General features: G+C 53.9%; 4 protein-coding genes across 4 annotated transcripts; 2 read left to right on the top strand and 2 right to left on the bottom strand.

Annotated features, from left to right (window-relative positions):
* Window positions 1-1277: 1277 nt before the first annotated feature.
* PG994_003705 (uncharacterized protein) lies at window positions 1278-3334 on the top strand (the record flags this gene model as incomplete). The annotated part of the gene is given in 4 exon segments (XM_066855114.1): window positions 1278-1373; window positions 1421-2011; window positions 2040-3080; window positions 3095-3334. The coding sequence occupies 4 exon segments, from the start codon at window positions 1278-1280 to the stop codon at window positions 3332-3334; spliced, it is 1968 nt and encodes a 655-aa protein (XP_066719392.1).
* Window positions 3335-5646: 2312 nt separating this feature from the next.
* On the bottom strand, window positions 5647-7880 carry PG994_003704 (uncharacterized protein; the record flags this gene model as incomplete). Its single annotated transcript, XM_066855113.1, has 2 exons — window positions 5647-7083; window positions 7152-7880. 2 exons carry the CDS (start codon window positions 7878-7880, stop codon window positions 5647-5649), a joined length of 2166 nt encoding a protein of 721 aa, XP_066719391.1.
* A 3573-nt stretch (window positions 7881-11453) lies between these two features.
* PG994_003703 (HASPIN protein kinase) lies at window positions 11454-13160 on the bottom strand (the record flags this gene model as incomplete). The annotated part of the gene is made up of 3 exons (XM_066855112.1): window positions 11454-12170; window positions 12223-12875; window positions 12950-13160. 3 exons carry the CDS (start codon window positions 13158-13160, stop codon window positions 11454-11456), a joined length of 1581 nt encoding a protein of 526 aa, XP_066719390.1.
* A 660-nt stretch (window positions 13161-13820) lies between these two features.
* PG994_003702 (uncharacterized protein) lies at window positions 13821-15243 on the top strand (the record flags this gene model as incomplete). Its single annotated transcript, XM_066855111.1, has 4 exons — window positions 13821-13890; window positions 13961-14238; window positions 14262-14800; window positions 14871-15243. 4 exons carry the CDS (start codon window positions 13821-13823, stop codon window positions 15241-15243), a joined length of 1260 nt encoding a protein of 419 aa, XP_066719389.1.
* Window positions 15244-15941: the final 698 nt, after the last annotated feature.

The raw sequence follows: 15941 nt of genomic DNA, 5'->3' as shown, positions 1-15941 counted from the left end.
TCCATTTCCAAGTATGGTCTTCGGGAAGCCTAAAAACTGGGCGATGATATCAGTCTCTTCTTGTACAACTTGAGTTCCCCCCCCCCCTTTTTTTTTCAGCCGATGTATTGTATAGGTGTCTCAAGGAATGAATGCTGAGATGGGAACATGAATATACCCCAAAGTCGTTTCGGTATATAGAAAACCGATCTATATATATATCCTTTCATCTATTTCATGATGTCGGTGGTCTTATGGACTTCTAATATGGGTTTCATTAGGAATATTGGTTTGTACTTCGATCCACTTGAAGTTATTAACTCAAAAAGGAGAAAAGGCCATGAAGCTTATTCGTCAAGCATCCCATCAGTGCTCAACCGCACTACCAACGACCCTCAATGTCAATAGGAAAGGGGGAAGGCTTTGCCCTGCGATATCCTATCACTTATCTGACTTATCGATGGACACATTAACGCTGCTAGCAACGTCTGGAAGCAGGGGGGCATTCACTCCTACCGTCTTGGTCATGATTTCATGTTTCTTGGTAGGGTAAGCTTCTCCCTTCTTTACCGAGCCGTGTATCCCAATAACGCATACATATCGATTATCAGGATCGAAAGGGCTTTTCTGCATCGACGTGTTCCTCAACGCCATGAGCGACTCAAGGACTTGTGCCCCCACCTCAAATCTGACTCGCAGCAGTAGAGTTCTCTTTGCCTCGGGAGGTTTGCGACATCCACAAAGATCAGAAGATTGGCCCAGTTCATGAACCTGTCTCGGGATACAGAGTTTATGGTCAGTTGACCTCCAGCCTTCAGCCCTGGTATGAGTTCGAATAGGTTAGCCCCAGTTTCTATCAAGCCCATTTTCGGAGACAGGGCGCACTTGATGACTCAAGAACCGTTCTCACATCGGATAGGCACCGACATTATGTAGTCGTGTGCAAGCAAGTACTCAATAGAAAGCTCGATTTTCGCGATCCCTTCACTCCTGGGTTACTGCTATTGGGTGTATGCTGAAACTTACGTACAGTGAGAACTCTGCCGTCTTGGGCTTGAGGCAGCCATGTGGTCTATTAACCTTATACTGATTCCGACCAACTTCAACCTGCTTACACGATCCACCGTGTATAAACTGTGTATACCTGCTCAACCAGGTTCACTTGAGTTTCTGGACATACGCCTTTCTCCGTTGCCGTAAGAGAAAGGTATAAAGTCGATAACTTTCCCGCACTTGATTGCTCAATACTTATCTTTCATACCCATCTTTCATATCCATCTTTCTCACTACACTACAACATGACGAATACCTTGAGAAAAATGGTTTCCTCCCTCCGGAATTCCTCGGAGAGGCGGACTGGGGACGATAAGGATTCCCAGCAACCAAACCTCATGGTTAGGGATCCTGCTTCTCCGAGCCTAGACCCCTAACCAGGGTCCAGGCCAACACTGACGTGCCAGTCACCTCCAAAGGCGGCAGCACACTTGCAAACATCTTTAATAATAAGCCTGTTGTCAAAGTCAACTCCCACGTGTTGAACGGCGACGGCAATGATGCCGATGGCAACAACAACAACAACAGTGGCGGTGTCGGCGGCGACGACGAGGTCGATGACCGAGTTCTGATCGAGAGGGTACACTACGCCTCCCACCTCGCGACCTCGTGGACGCAGCGGAGGAAGTGGTGCATCCTCATCATCGGCGGCCTGGCCCAGCTCGCCATGAACCTCAACACGACCCTATACTCCAACGCGCAGAAGGGCGTCGCCGAGTACTACGGCGTCACCGTCTCGCAGGCCGTCTGGGGCGCCGCCGCCTTCCTCATCACCTACGCCTTCGGGTGCGAGCTGTGGGCGCCGTGGTCCGAGGAGTTCGGCCGCCGCCCCATCCTGCAGCTGTCCATGATGCTGGTGAACTGCTGCTGCTTCCTGGCCGCGCTAGCGCCCAACTTCCCGGTCCTGATCATCGCGCGCGCCCCTGGGCGGCCTGAGCACCGCCGGCGGCTCCGTCACCCTCGCCATGATCACCGACATGTACGGGCTCGACGACCCCTGGTTCCAGTACGCCACCAACTTCATGTCGCTCGCCTCGCTCCTGGGCTCCATCGTCGGCGCCGTCGTCGGCGGCTTCATCGAGGCCAACCTGCCCTGGTCGTGGTGCCTGTGGGTTCAGCTCATCTTCGGCGGCATCGTCCAGATGGTCCACCTTTTCTCCGTGCCCGAGACCCGGTCCACCGTCGTCATGGACCAGGTGGCCCAGAAGCTGCGCAAGGCCGCCGAGGAGGCCGGCGACGAGAACGACCCCATGCTCAACGTCTACGGCCCCGGCGAGCTCGACGAGAGCGACGGCTTCGGCTGGCGCGAGTACGCCGACGCGCAGTGGCGGCCCTTCAGCATGCTGCTGCGCGAGCCCATCGTGACGGCGCTGGCGCTCCTGTCGGGCTTCTCGGACGCGCTCATCTTCATGTTCGTGCAGAGCTTCGGCCTGATCTACGGCCGCGACCTAAACGGCGTCGGCTGGGGCTTCGGCACCATCGGCGTCTCGCTGGCCTTCATCCCCATCGGCCTCGGGTACGTGCTGCGCTACCTGTCCTTCATCCCGGCCATCCGCCGCAACACGGCGCTGCGCAAGGCCAACCCAAACTCCGAACACGCGCAGTACGAGGCGCGGCTGTGGTGGCTCAACTTCACGGCGCCCGCGCTGTCGGTCGGCCTGCTGATCTTCGCCTTCGTCGCCTGCCTGCCGGGCGTCACCGAGCACGTCCCCTGGTGGCCGTCCATGGTGGCGAGCTGCCTCATCGGCATCGCCAACTACGCCATCTACATGGCCACGATCGACTACACGCTGCGGGCCTACGGCGTGTACGCGGCGTCGGCGACGGGCGGCAACGGCTGGGCGCGCGACTTCCTCGCCGGCATCCTTACCCCCTTCGCCGTGCCCCTGTTCGAGGAGGTCGGCAAGTTCCCCATGATGATGATCCTGTTCGGCCTCGCCCTGCTGCTCACCGTCAGCGTCTACGTCGTCTACTTCAAGGGCCCCTGGCTGCGCCACCGGTCCAAGTTCGCCCAGACCCTGGCCTCGCGCGGCGAGGAGGAGACGGCGGTGGCTAGACCCAGGCCCACCAAGCTACTACTGGAGGTGTCGTTGAGAATAACAACGACGACGACAGCCACAATAACGGCGGCGATGACCCTGAACACGGAACTAGTATCGCCCCTACTGCTGTGAGCCGCGCGTATGTCCAGTATCTCGGCAAGCAGGAGCTGCCCGGAAGCCGGGCCTCGTCCAGAGTCAACTCCCCGCGGGTTCGAAAGTCAACACCCCGGCAGGTTCGCCCCGCGGCAGCATCGAATTGAGACAATGGAACCGGCGCCAGAGCTACCAGCCTCACAATCAGCAGCAGCTCCCTCAAGACCCCCGGCGACTCGCCCCTCCGCTAGCGAACTTAGCTGAAGCGTTCGAGCGGGCTGTCATTCACAGGGTAGCGGAGAAGAAAAAAGCTTTGTACGAGATTAGTTCGCACTAGAATGGATATGAATATCATAAAGGTCGTTTTATTACTTGCTAGCTTCTTTTGGAGAACGATCCGAACCGTCCGGGGGAGGGGACAGGTAATGGCGGAGGTTGAGGTCGGCGAGCACACTTGGTCCCTTGGTTTCCATGCTCAGGAGGGGCGTTGTCGGATTCAGGCGTGATATACCCAGACGCTATATTTCATACAGTTTGTACATTTATACAATTCAATTCATATATGCATCTGAATCGTCTGGAGTATATCTCTCAATGCAAGCAAGATTGGGATCAACTTGTTCCTTCTTGTCATGGCCTATTTCTGAAGGTAAGCGGATGAACCATACGGGAAGTACCCCTGTAGTAAATACAGGTATCACGTGTCCGTACTGGCATGCATGAGTGAAGCAAGAAAACGCACGACATATGCTCAACATACTTACATGCAGCAAGAATCCATCACGTGACTCCTCCCTTATGCTTGCGTATGCAGGAAAAGACCGGGGTCCTTTGCGCCACTAGGGGCCTGCTGGCCGCAGTATAGGCCGCATGATGTGGGAGTAGTAGGGATCGTGGGTGTGGCTTCTTCCCTGCGACATCTGTTGTGTGGGGGAGTGAGGAGGAATAAACGCCTTCGCTCTCCTTGCATAAGGAAACAAGCTAGTCGGACGAACCAATAGAAGGGGCCCTGTCTGACCGAAAACAGAAATCTTCGAGTTTTGTTAGATTTCGTGCGTGTAAGACCACCTATAGGGTTAGAATGCGAGAAAGAGAGAAGCATGCTCAATTATGGATGGCCCCAAAGCGCCAGCTACCTAAATACATTATGTACTTATGGATCGGACTATTTCGACGCAGGTGGTTGGAAAGAACCAGCGCAAGATTGCCAAGGCAAGCTCCTGCCGCTTTGGCGTCGAGGCCACAAAAGTTAACGGTAACGCTAACTTCGTCGGTGGCCAGGACGTTATCGATATCATCAACGAGGGTCACATCGACCCTACGCCTCCCCAACGGAAGAGAAGGCGTAATGAAGCTGGGTCCTACCGACTTGTCGGTGGTATTATTACTCTTTTTGGAATAAACGGGAGGTCTCAGAAGGGAATAAAGACAACTCCTCGAATAAACGGTGAACCCGTCCCCCTGAGACACTGGGATAACGTGGAATAACGGTTGGAATAGGAAGGAATAACCCCCAAAGTCGTTTACCTGGGATAACGTAGCTAAACAGCAGGTGGGCAAGTGGGCTACCAGTGCTACATATCAGACCTTGGGGGAATTCGCAGAGTACTCGCATCCTACACCAAGTTGCCAGCTCGGGAGACGACCATCAGGAAGTACCATGCATCCCTTTTTATAAAACCCCAAACTTCCTAGAGTAAATGGAACTGCTGGCACCATGTCGACAATTAAAGAGTCCAAAGGGAAGGAAAAGGCCACGTTCTAGGATGTTCCCGATGACGATACTGATAATCCTGATAACGACTCTGATGATCCTGATGACGATACTGACGATCCTGATGACGATCCTGGTGAGAACAACCCCGGCTATAAAGGAAGGCATCCCGATGAGGTTGTTGAGGATGACTCGATACCCGACAAACCTGTCAGCTCCCGAGAAGTTTAGAAGTCCTCCGCACCCACCAATAAACATAACGTCTTCTAATATCCCGAGTTCTGGTACAAAATCAGGGATACTGCAGAGAACCCAGAGCGGTACTGGCAGGCGGTCGATAAACAAACCCCCAGCGAGAGACGGGCCCAGTCACACCGGATGAGCTGGCGAGGTCGCCCGCGCAAGAGCGGCAATTTGGCTTACCTAAAAGCGACGAAGGAGGCCGTAACGGAAGCCAGTCCGATGGCTTCTTGCGCCTGGTCACTGTCTCTTCTATAAAAGGGAGAGGTGTTAGTTAGGCTTCAGTCTAATAGTGCGACAGGACGCGGTTCTTCTAGAACAGACACCTTCCTCTTTTCAGTCCAGGAAGAGATCGTCTAAAACACATTTCACAAAAGCGGTTTCTCAGCCAATCAAGTTTTACTCATTAAGTATTTATTCATTATGAGCGTAGGTAGGCTCACTTCTCTATTTAAAAAGGGGGGGGATCGAAAACCGAATCATCATAAAATTCATCCACCTGTATCGTAGCATCGTCTAAGCCCCCTAACCGTCCAACGGGAAACGGTTCGTGAACTTGAACGTCGTAAGTCCCTTCTTGACGTCCTCCACGAACTTCTCCATGTCCGACGAGCCCATGTACATACCAGGCTCGTCCTGCTTGAAGCCGGCGTCGGCAAGCGCGCTGCTCACGATCCCGTTGCCGCCGAAGTAGCCGACGGGCTTGCCGAAGAGGTAGGCCATGTTGGCGATCTGCAGCGGGCGACCGGCCGGGAACAGGGTCGAGGCCTTCTTGGTGGCGCTGTAGAAGAGGCCGGCTTGGTCCGCCTCCGCGGCGACCACGACGGAATCGAAATCGGTGGCGTCGGCGGCCGAGTAGGTCTTGTCGACGCCCTCGGCGAGGTACTCGGCGACGATGGCGGGCACGAGGCCGTCCTTGGCGAGGCGCTCCTTGAGGGCCGCGGCGCTCTTCATGGACTTGGCGGTCGTGAGGATGCCGACCTTGAGGGTGGCGACGGTGGGCAGGGTGCCGTTGGTGATGGAGATGCCCACGGTCGTGTTGTCGTGGTAGTAGGTCGGGTCGGCGGCGGGGGCCTCCATGCCGAGGGCCGAGGCGACGCGGGCGGCGACGTCGTGGCTGACGCGGTTGAGCTGGGTGAGGACGTTCTTCTTGACCGTCTCGGACTTGAGCTGCGAGGCCTCGAAGCGCATCGCGTTGACGAGGAACTGCTGCTCGACGGGCGTTAGGGAGTTGTAGAACAGGCGCGGCTGCGTCCAGTGGTCGTCGAAGGTGGACGCGAGCTCGCGCACCAGCTTGCCTGAGACCTGGCGGCCGGGCGCTGTGAAGAAGCCGCGGCCCTGCTTCTGCGTCGCCTGCTGCGGGTAGCCCTGGTTGAGCGTGTTGGGGCTGTAGGCCGCCGTGTTCTTGTGGATGAACATCTGGCCCGCGCCGTCGCGGTTGTTGTTGTGGACGGGGGCGCGGCCGCGGTTGATGGGGAGCTGCTCGAAGTTGGGGCCGCCGTGCCGGTTGATCTGGGTGTCGAGGTAGGAGAAGATGCGGCCCTGGAGAAGCGGGTCGTCGGTGAAGTCGACACCGCGGACAATGTGACCGGGTTGGAACATGATCTGTTCCGTCTCGGCGAAGTAGTTGGTCGGGTTTCGGTCCAGCTTCATCACACCCAGCTTCTGGAGCGGGGCGTACTCCTCGGGGATGATCTTGGTAGCGTCGAGGTAGTCGAAGTCGAAGCCGCGGGCCTGCTCCTCGTCGATGACCTGGATCGCGAGCTCCCACTCGGGGCCGTTGCCGGACTCGATGGCGTCCCAGAGATCCTGTCGGTGCATGTCGGCGTTCTTGCCGGCGACGACCTGGGCCTCCTCCCAGACCAGACTGGCCTTGCCCTGCTTCGACTTCCAGTGCCACTTGATGAGCGTGGACTTGCCTTCGTCGGTCACCAGACGGAAGGCGTGAATTCCGAAGCCATCCTATATAGCCCATGATCAGTACACATACACACCTTACATGTTTGGGACACTTCAGGGGGGAAACGTACCATGTGGCGGAAACTTCGAGGAATACCAAAACCGGCCATAGCCCAGAAGAGGGTATGCAATGAGCTTGGCTGAGAACTGAAGAAGTCCCAAGCAGAGTCATGAGCAGTGGCAGCCTGGGGAATATCCTTGTCCGGCGAGGGCTTGACCGAGTGGATGAGATCGGGGAACCTGATAGCGTCCTGAATGAAGAAGACCGGGATGTTGTTGCCAACAATATCAAAGTTTCCCTCGTCGGTATAGAACCTAGTTGCGAATCCGTGGACATCTCGGGCAGTGTCTGCACTTCCTCGGGAACCAGCAACGGTAGAGAAGCGGACATACATAGGAGTCTTCTTGCCCTCGGCGCCCAGGAACGAGGCGGCCGTGATGTTGCTCCAGTCTGCGTAGCTGGTGAATGTGCCGTGAGCACCGGCGCCGCGGGCGTGAACTGCTCGCTCGGGGACTCGCTCATGGTCGAAGTGCGTAATCTTCTGACGGAAGATGAAGTCCTCCAGGAGGGTAGGGCCCTTCGGGCCGACCTTGAGACTGTCCTGGTCGGTGATCTGGCCACCGAGGTCGTCCGTCATGTAGCCGGAGCTGTCGTCCATGGTGAACGGGGCCAGGGGGTCGTCTCCGGCGTCATCGGCGCGGCCTCCGAGAGCGGCGGCGTACGGACAGCCGGCTGCAGCCGAAAAGCCGGCGAGTCCACCGGCTACGAGTGCGGCCGTGGTGAAGACACGTCCGGCCATGCTTGCTGTGGGTGTTTTACTGTTGACTTACTGAAGAGAAACCAAAGTATTAGACGATGGCAGAAAACGCAGGGCGGTGGTGGGAGAGAATATCTTGATGAAAATGTGAGGTGAGGGGCGTGGAGATGTATGCGAAGAAAAGGGCAGAGCTTGAGGGCCGGGCCGGGGACGTGGAAACGCCGGAAGGCCGGTGCCGCTGAAGTGAAAACAGCACAAGAGAGGCAGGCAGATGCCGGGGATTGACGATGCATTTCCAAAAAGGGCGGCTGCAATGGCGTAAAATGGGACCCCAAAAGAGCAAGTATTTACTTACTGGTTGAAATATAGTCGAAGCAGGCGGGTGCTACTGAGGCCCAGCGTTCTTCGTGTGAAGGGCGAGTGCAACGGGGCTTGATATACTCGAGCACGAGGAATATCTCGGGGAGGCTCAGTTAAGAGTACCAAGAACGGCAATGGCTGCGAGTCGAAGTATACTCGGGATTAGGCGAGCGCAGAGGAGGAAACCTACCGAGAACTGAAGGCAGGAGGAAGAAGATTTATATTAATATATGCATGGCAGGCCAGTAGTAAATGGGACCTGTAGGCGAGGAGCCATGCTGCTCTTACTCTTGTCTGCTTGTTCAGGGCGGGCATGGTTCCCACCTGCACTTCACCGCTGCGGGACAAAGTCTCGGCGTGAATCATTCTTTGTTATTCCAGCCATTCGGAATTGCCTTTCCCATCTGGTAGACACCATGAAAACCCCCCATGCCCCCCATGCCCCCCACGCGTGCGAGTGTTGGTTGTTGTGGTGTACTTCAGTTCCAATATACGACTATATGTTGACCCATAAGGCGGCCGCTCATGCCCCACGAGTTTAAAAGTTCCGTTTCTTTCGGCACGGGTCCCTAGTAAGGCGCCCCTCGAGCTGACGAATAGTGTCATAGGCCTTACCAAGCGGGCATATATGCAAAGAAGTGACATAGCAAGTGGGCGACCAGGTTCTCTTCTCTTCTCTAGCTGCATGGTGAGATTGCTCGGCTGCGTGTTGATTGCATGCCGAGCATGCAGTGCCATGGAAGAAGCAAGTCAACTTCGGTCAAGGAAAGGCTGATGACAAAAGTGTGCAGATGTGATGGGCAATAGACAAAAGAGTCCTGTATGGCTCAGGTTAGTCACTTCACAACTCTCGGCATTCCTAGTGCCTAGCTCACCACATGTGCCGGGAAATGTGGCACCGGCAAGCAGGCAAGATCAAGTTCCCTCTCCTTGCCCACTGAAGCTATCACAATGCAAGCCACAGGGCGACCTGAGCAGCTTGATGGGGAGGATTTGTAGCGAGCAGTGGCCCCGATTATGAAATCATCACAGCGCAGACCAATCTCCAAGTGGAGATAGCAGACAATTATCTGATGGTTGTTCGCAAAGGGGGAGGTAGCATGGGCGCTCAAAATTTCCATATATGGCTTCGGTTGGTGCTAGGCACTCACCCACCCGCCGGAGTTCGGCCTCAATCAGGCAATGTGCAACGAGACCTCGCCCTAGAACGGGGTGGGCTTTCCCTAAATGAGAACAAAGAACGCTTCATGCCGTGATATAGACGAGCCTCATGCGCCAAGTTGATGAGGGCCGAATCGTACAGGTCAGAAATGTGCAAGGTTGTTGTTGGTTTTGGCTTTCTGCCAATCTAAAGACATGCTCCTGCTAGGGGCACAGCTGCCTGGCTGCATCGGGCCATTAACGGGATATGCGCCACACAGTTGACGATTGATCAGTAGAAACGTCAACAAAGCTGACAGCTCACAGGCAGGGGAATACAGAAACAGTCTTCTTGTGCGTACAAGTGAGAAGCTCCGGTACGGGGAAGGCGGATGCGGCATCATATCATATGGCGGGAAACATGTCGAGCCGCCCCCGATTCGATTGGCGATCAAATGAGGTTGGACAAAGAAGCTTGGCAGGGCGCTAGAAACGGGTAGACATCGACATGGGAGTATGGAATCGATGTTTTCCATGAATGGGGTTACACGACTTTCTGGCTGGATATTGCCCTACCCGGAAAATCTCGCGGATGGCCTTATTGTTTCTGGTAGATATGCGTGATATGCCCATGCCGCAGGCCCCATGCCGCACGAATAGACAGGGGGGGTGAAAGTAATTCGGCGGCACTGCGCCGGCATTGCTGAGAGTTGTTAGTCCAAGTGACGTGCACTAGCTGCAGCGCAATACCTGGAGGGGTTCGGCGAATTGTATGTAGCAAAAAACGGCAAGGCGGGTGACAGGCTAGACGGGAATACTTGCCATAAACATCAAGACAACGCTCTGCAGTAATGCGCATCGTAGCCACCTAAGATTAGCCACGTTACCTGTCCGCCAGTAGCCTTGCCTCGTCTCGTGCTTCCGTCTCGCATACAGTAGACCGGTATGTTCTGTCCCCAACGCATAACTCAAGCAAGGTTACAAAGATCATCGGTATTTTCGGCAAAGGAGGCAGGATTTAATTCAGCGGCATAAGCGGTCGGGAAGACGGGGATATATTGCCCCCACGAAGTAGAAGCAGCATTACCGACCCATTCGAAGGTAGACTCGGTAGAATGAACCGATAGGACGAACCTAGTTTGTTGGTATGGACCCCGAGCTGCCACGAGCAGACCCCGAGCCTCCATCTCGGAATTACACGACGATCGCCCAAGTAATAAGCAAGGCTGGAAACCCAACAAGTGAGCTTTTCCGCATCGCATCTTACAATGATTATCAACCGGTGGAGACCGGACGAGCATGGCCAAATACTGTACATGCAAAATATCTATGACGACGTTTCAACAGCACAGGGCCTAGACTGGTCTGGGCGACCTGTTGGTAAATATCTTGGCGTGGGGTTCCTATCTAATAACAGTCTGTAGACAGAGGCAAGAGGCGTCTTATTAACCGAGCACCCCTGAGTTAACTTGGCGAATGCAGTAGGATAACACAATTCGGATCAAGTACGTACCTTTTTGGTTCAAGATGGTATATGTATCGAAGACCCCCATTGGACAAATATTTTTAGAAAACAGTCGAACGACGGTCGAAAGATGCTATCCATAGGCGCCCAATGTTACGGAGACGCATAAGATACTTATATGGGGTCCCTTAGAAAGGGTATAAGAGAATAGAAGCTCAGGGGTGCAACTGTAGCGTGCAAGCTGTGACTCGATCGATAGTGGTTGGTGCATTGTAACCACACGATCAAAAAGGGGTTTACGGTTACAGTTGCAACCTGATCGTAATGGCATGGTCGAGCTAATGTGGTTGCATTCTTTTAATGATAATACTCTAGGTGGTACTTCAAGAGGAGCTAGATGTACTGTAAAGATGGGCAATGACATCCCCCGCTGTCCTGTAGAGAAATATCATATCGTCTCAATGGTCAATCATCATTTCTGGCTATGGACAATATGTGTTCCATGTGAGATAAGCACATCAATGCAGCTATTGCTCTATACAGTGACCGTCTGGCCGCAAGAGCGCAACCCACATGTAGAATTTCAAACCCCCAAGCGCCGTATCTCTAATGCTCTCATCATAATCTGTATGCAATTCGTAAAATCTGTCTTAAACAGAAGGCCTCCATTTATTGCGCCGAGGGGACCGCCGTACTGATGCCTCGCTGATATCATGTAAAGACGAACCTTCCCCTGCGCAGCTGCGATCATCCAAGACCGACAGGATCGACCTCTCGATCTCGGTCCTGCCTTCCGTCAGCTGCTCCGTGTCGATCCAGCCGGACTCGACGGCGAACATAACGATGTCGCTAGCGCTGGCAAACCCGGGCACCGAGTCATCGGCCTCCGGGTTGAGATGAGTCCAGAAGTCCTTGGTCGCCCGCTTGAACGCGTTCAGCTCCTTCTTCAGCCCCCGGAAATTGTCGATGAGGTATTCGTATATGTAGGCCAGCCACAGCACGTTCGTATAGGGCTCATGTAGCGCCCAGCAGATAGGGCCGTCAATGCCCTCTTGATAGGCGACCTGGTGGCCCTTGGGAGGTAGGCATTTACGATCGCCACGTAGCAAGAAAGATCGCATCTGCCTGTAAACTCTGCATTGTGGCGCGTGCTCGCTGGTGAATATGCTCAGATCTCTCTCGAGATCATAGGCTATTGGTTCACTTTCCTCGAGGTCCAAGTCTCCTCTTGCGCGAGACAGACCATAATCCAGGATTGTGATTTCAAGGCCCGAGTGTCCGAAGAAGGCCGCTGTCTCTCGGTCTTCGGGTAGGACAGCCTCACCCGTCTGCCGGATACACAGGTTGCCCTCATGCAAATCTCGGTGCTGCTCATGTCAGTCACATCAGTCCTCGTTGCATCTTAAGGGGCATGCCTACCTCAAACTCTACTTGAGCCTCGGCCCGAGCTAGAGCAATGGCAACATGAAGGAATATGTCCCATATCTGGTCTGTCGAGTTGAGATCGAAATCCTCCAGAGCAGTTCCGGCGTCTCCTAACTCCACTACAAGGAATCTTGTGCCATCCAAGTATCGACTTGGCGATGGGTAGAACTGAGCTCGGCCTGGGTCTTGCCTCTTGGCCTTTTTCTGGAAGTTCTGGTGGGTCTCGAGGAGTTCTCTGCAAGTCTTTCCTTGCACGATATACCTTTCTTTATACACAACAAAGCCGGGGATATCGGCTAGCCACTCGGAGATCTTCAGCTCACCCATCAGATCAGCCTCGGAATGTGGCTCCTCATCCACCAAGCCCGACTTTTGTTGGGCTTTCGTCTGTGGTTTGATGGGTGACTCCATCCGAATGACTTTGATGATGCTGGTTCCTCTCTTATTGGTCACCCGGTACACCTCGGCGTAAGAAGCCTCCGCAATTTTTACGATCTTGTCGCCCGGTGGACAAACCTCGGACCAAGTCAATACCCTCAGATCAATGTCAGAGATGAAAGACTCCGGTTCATCTCTGATCTCTTCCGATAGCTCATCAGGCTCTGGGGTTGGTTCCTGCGCTGGCTCCTGCACTTGCTCCTCCTCAACTAGTGGCGTTGCAGGCTCTGGCTCATCCTGTTTCCTTCTGGCTCGAGTAGATCTGACAGATTTCTGCGTAGACAGCGGGGCAGACTATCCTCATCTTGTATCTTGACTTGATCGACTCTGCTTGTCAAATCCCTTATTTCATCCTCATTGCCATCTTGTACAACAGGATCATCGGTTTTGGGTGCTGCCCGCACAGGCGTCTGTGGTAGTTCAACGAAGAGCCGTTCTGCCTTGGACCTGGCGTTGCGCTTCCCGTACTTCCTAACAGGCGGCTGCTTCGACATGGCGTGATCTTGAGTTGTGCTTCATCAGTCATCCATGAACCCTCAGTACAGTAGCATGGCCGGTGTCGTTGCAGTCGTTGGAGTGAGCAGCATCTGATGGGCTTGAGCTCGCATGGTTGGCGGAGCAACAGCATGAAGGACGTTGGGCACGTTGAAACATCAAGCCACAGCAGCAGCCACTTGCCGCAGTGGCGTAAGCTACCTAGCTGAGACACGTGATTAGTCCACGGCGGACGTTGCCACAATTTGGATACCTACCTAATCATTGCTCAAAACGCTCCTGGTTATTCTGCTCATATGGTACGGGTATCACATTATGTATGATATAGCTACCTACTTACAGTACATAGAATAATTATACTATCAAGTGAGGCATCATGTCGTGACAGTGGAGGCACAGGCGTAAAAACCCGGACACCTAAAAGCTATCTGTCCCTTGTGAGGTAAGCGAAGGTGCTTCTCCACACTTGGAACTTTTCGAAGTTTGGAGGAGCTGAAGGTGGAGTAGCAACAGCTGATAGGAGCTCTCCCCGATTTCGTGAGCCGTGCACTCTCCCCCAGACCACACTAGACACCTATTTTGTAGTTGTCTCGTGTCAATTGATCGCATCGCATCGCATCTCGCAGCAATTGGTCGAGAGCGACAGCACGGCAGCAAGCATGGCCAACTTCCTGAAGAACATCGTTGGCACCAAGTCGTCTGAGACAGCAGTGCCATCGGCTGATTCAGGTACGAGTCGCACCAAGAGCGAGATCACGCACTGACGAGAAGTGAGACTGACAATCGCGCACATTTCTAGATTTTGCCGACTTTGCGGAAGCCCCATCACCAACACCCGTTTCCTTCGATGCGGCTGGAGCTACTCTCGGCAGTGCAGGCGCGACGGCCACGCCTTTCACGAAATGGTACAATGTCCACGAACGCCACAGCCTGTCTGAGTTCAAGACTGAGGGCGCCATCCTCCTCGCCATGGTCTTCGTCTTCACTCTGCACTTCATCGGCACGCGATTGAACAAGGCCAAAGCGAAGGCGTGGGCCAAGGCGCATACCCCGTTGCTCACCAGCGAGTTTGCCCTTGTTGGCTTTGGCGGCATCCCCAGCCCGACGTCTCACCCGACAACATCTTCAAGCAGAAGAGCCTGTTCGAATTCTCGACGTACGCTACCGGCCGCCAAAATGTGGCCTTTACCGACGTCAAGCTGACGCTGAAGAAGCGCTTCAACCCGCTCATGACTTTCGTCGAGACGGCCTCGGGCTTCTTCTTTGAGAGCTTTGCTGTGCCCCAGGATATTGCCGAGGCCATCACCTACCCATTTGATGGAAGAGAGACGGCCATCGTCCCCGCCATGCCAGGCGCTGCTGAACTGCGCGCCAAGGATTCCAAGAGCACATACGACGGCTTCGTCTGGGCCATTGTGAACAAGGATAACATGAAGAAGCTTCGTGAGGATCGTTACGACCTTTCTATCACTTTCACCAAGGATACTACCAAGCTTCCCAACTACCTAACGGTTATGAGCGAAAGCGCCGAGATTACGGATACCCTTCTTACCAACGATCTGATTACTGCTGTACAGAAGGCTGGTGATCTGTTCGAGTATCTGATTATTAGCGATCAGCCCATTGACAAGCCTACCAAGTAAGTCCATTGTTGGCTCCATTTCAACCGGATATCCATTGATTGTCACATCGTACTAACGGGTTACTAGGATCGATGAGACTACTCCACGAAAGCGCATGTACTTGAAGTATAGGCTCCCTTCGGATAACAACTACGACATGCTTACCCCGTTGTTCAACGTTTTCCTCCGATTCCCTGATCATCTGGCGGCTTCGGCTCACTTCAGAGCCGAAGTGCTCCGGAAGGTGAGGTCAGTTCGCGACGAGCTGGTCAAGACTATCCAAAAGAATGATGAGGAGGAGAAGGCTGAAGAGCGTGCCCTGGAGCGCGATAAGGCGCGCAAGGCCAAGCGTGACGCCGAGCTGAACTCGATGGATGCTAAGACCCAGAAGAAGTTTCTCGAGAAGGAGCGCGAGAAGCAGATCCGCAAGCAGTCGAAAAGACAGACAATGCGGGCTTAAGTCGAGATCCGGGGTTACAGTCTCGGACGAAACTAGAAAAGCATTTGCATGCACACGTATATACTGGGCATAGTGTACCAAAATGGATCACCGTTGTGTGGCATTTCCACACAGGGTTCGATCGGGAGCAGTTAATGTCATAGAAGTCGCCATGTTATGATTAGGCGCATCATCATAGTCAATATCGATTTTATTGCCCCTTGTCACTTACATGGCCCATGACCTCAAGAACAAAATTTATACCTCGAAGATCGAAGAAGCGATTTTGATTTTGAATGCGTAAAGAAGGGAAAGTCAGAAGCATTTTTGATGACGGAATAAGCAATTGGTTATTCTCTCCAAGGGTGTAATACGGGATCGACATCGAAGCAACGTGGGAGAGAAGCCTTTATGTATTAGTCCTAGCTAGGAGGCAAGATGTAGGTACCCGTTATGCTAGGCGTTTACCCGGGATATCTTATCTGTAATCCCAAGCAGTTTATCCCACCATGCTACTTCACATTCAGAATGACACGATGGGGGAACGAGTGACTCGTGAGAATAAACTGGATATACATTGATAAACTGGACGAGGTGAATAGATTACCTGTCTGTGAGGTATGCCTCAAGTAACCTACGTAGGTGTTCGTGGGTGGCCTTTCTGGCGCCCGAAATCCCAGATCGCGGGGTCATGACGGACACCCCACATTCCATTGGGC

This window comes from Apiospora phragmitis, assembly GCF_038363925.1.
Source record: "Apiospora phragmitis strain CBS 135458 chromosome Unknown utg000004l:1.0-3135199.0:1.0-3139288.0, whole genome shotgun sequence".
In the NCBI taxonomy this organism is placed as follows: domain Eukaryota; kingdom Fungi; phylum Ascomycota; class Sordariomycetes; order Amphisphaeriales; family Apiosporaceae; genus Apiospora; species Apiospora phragmitis.
The sequence above is the reverse complement of the archived record's forward strand: the minus strand, read 5'-3'. Positions and strand labels throughout refer to the sequence as shown.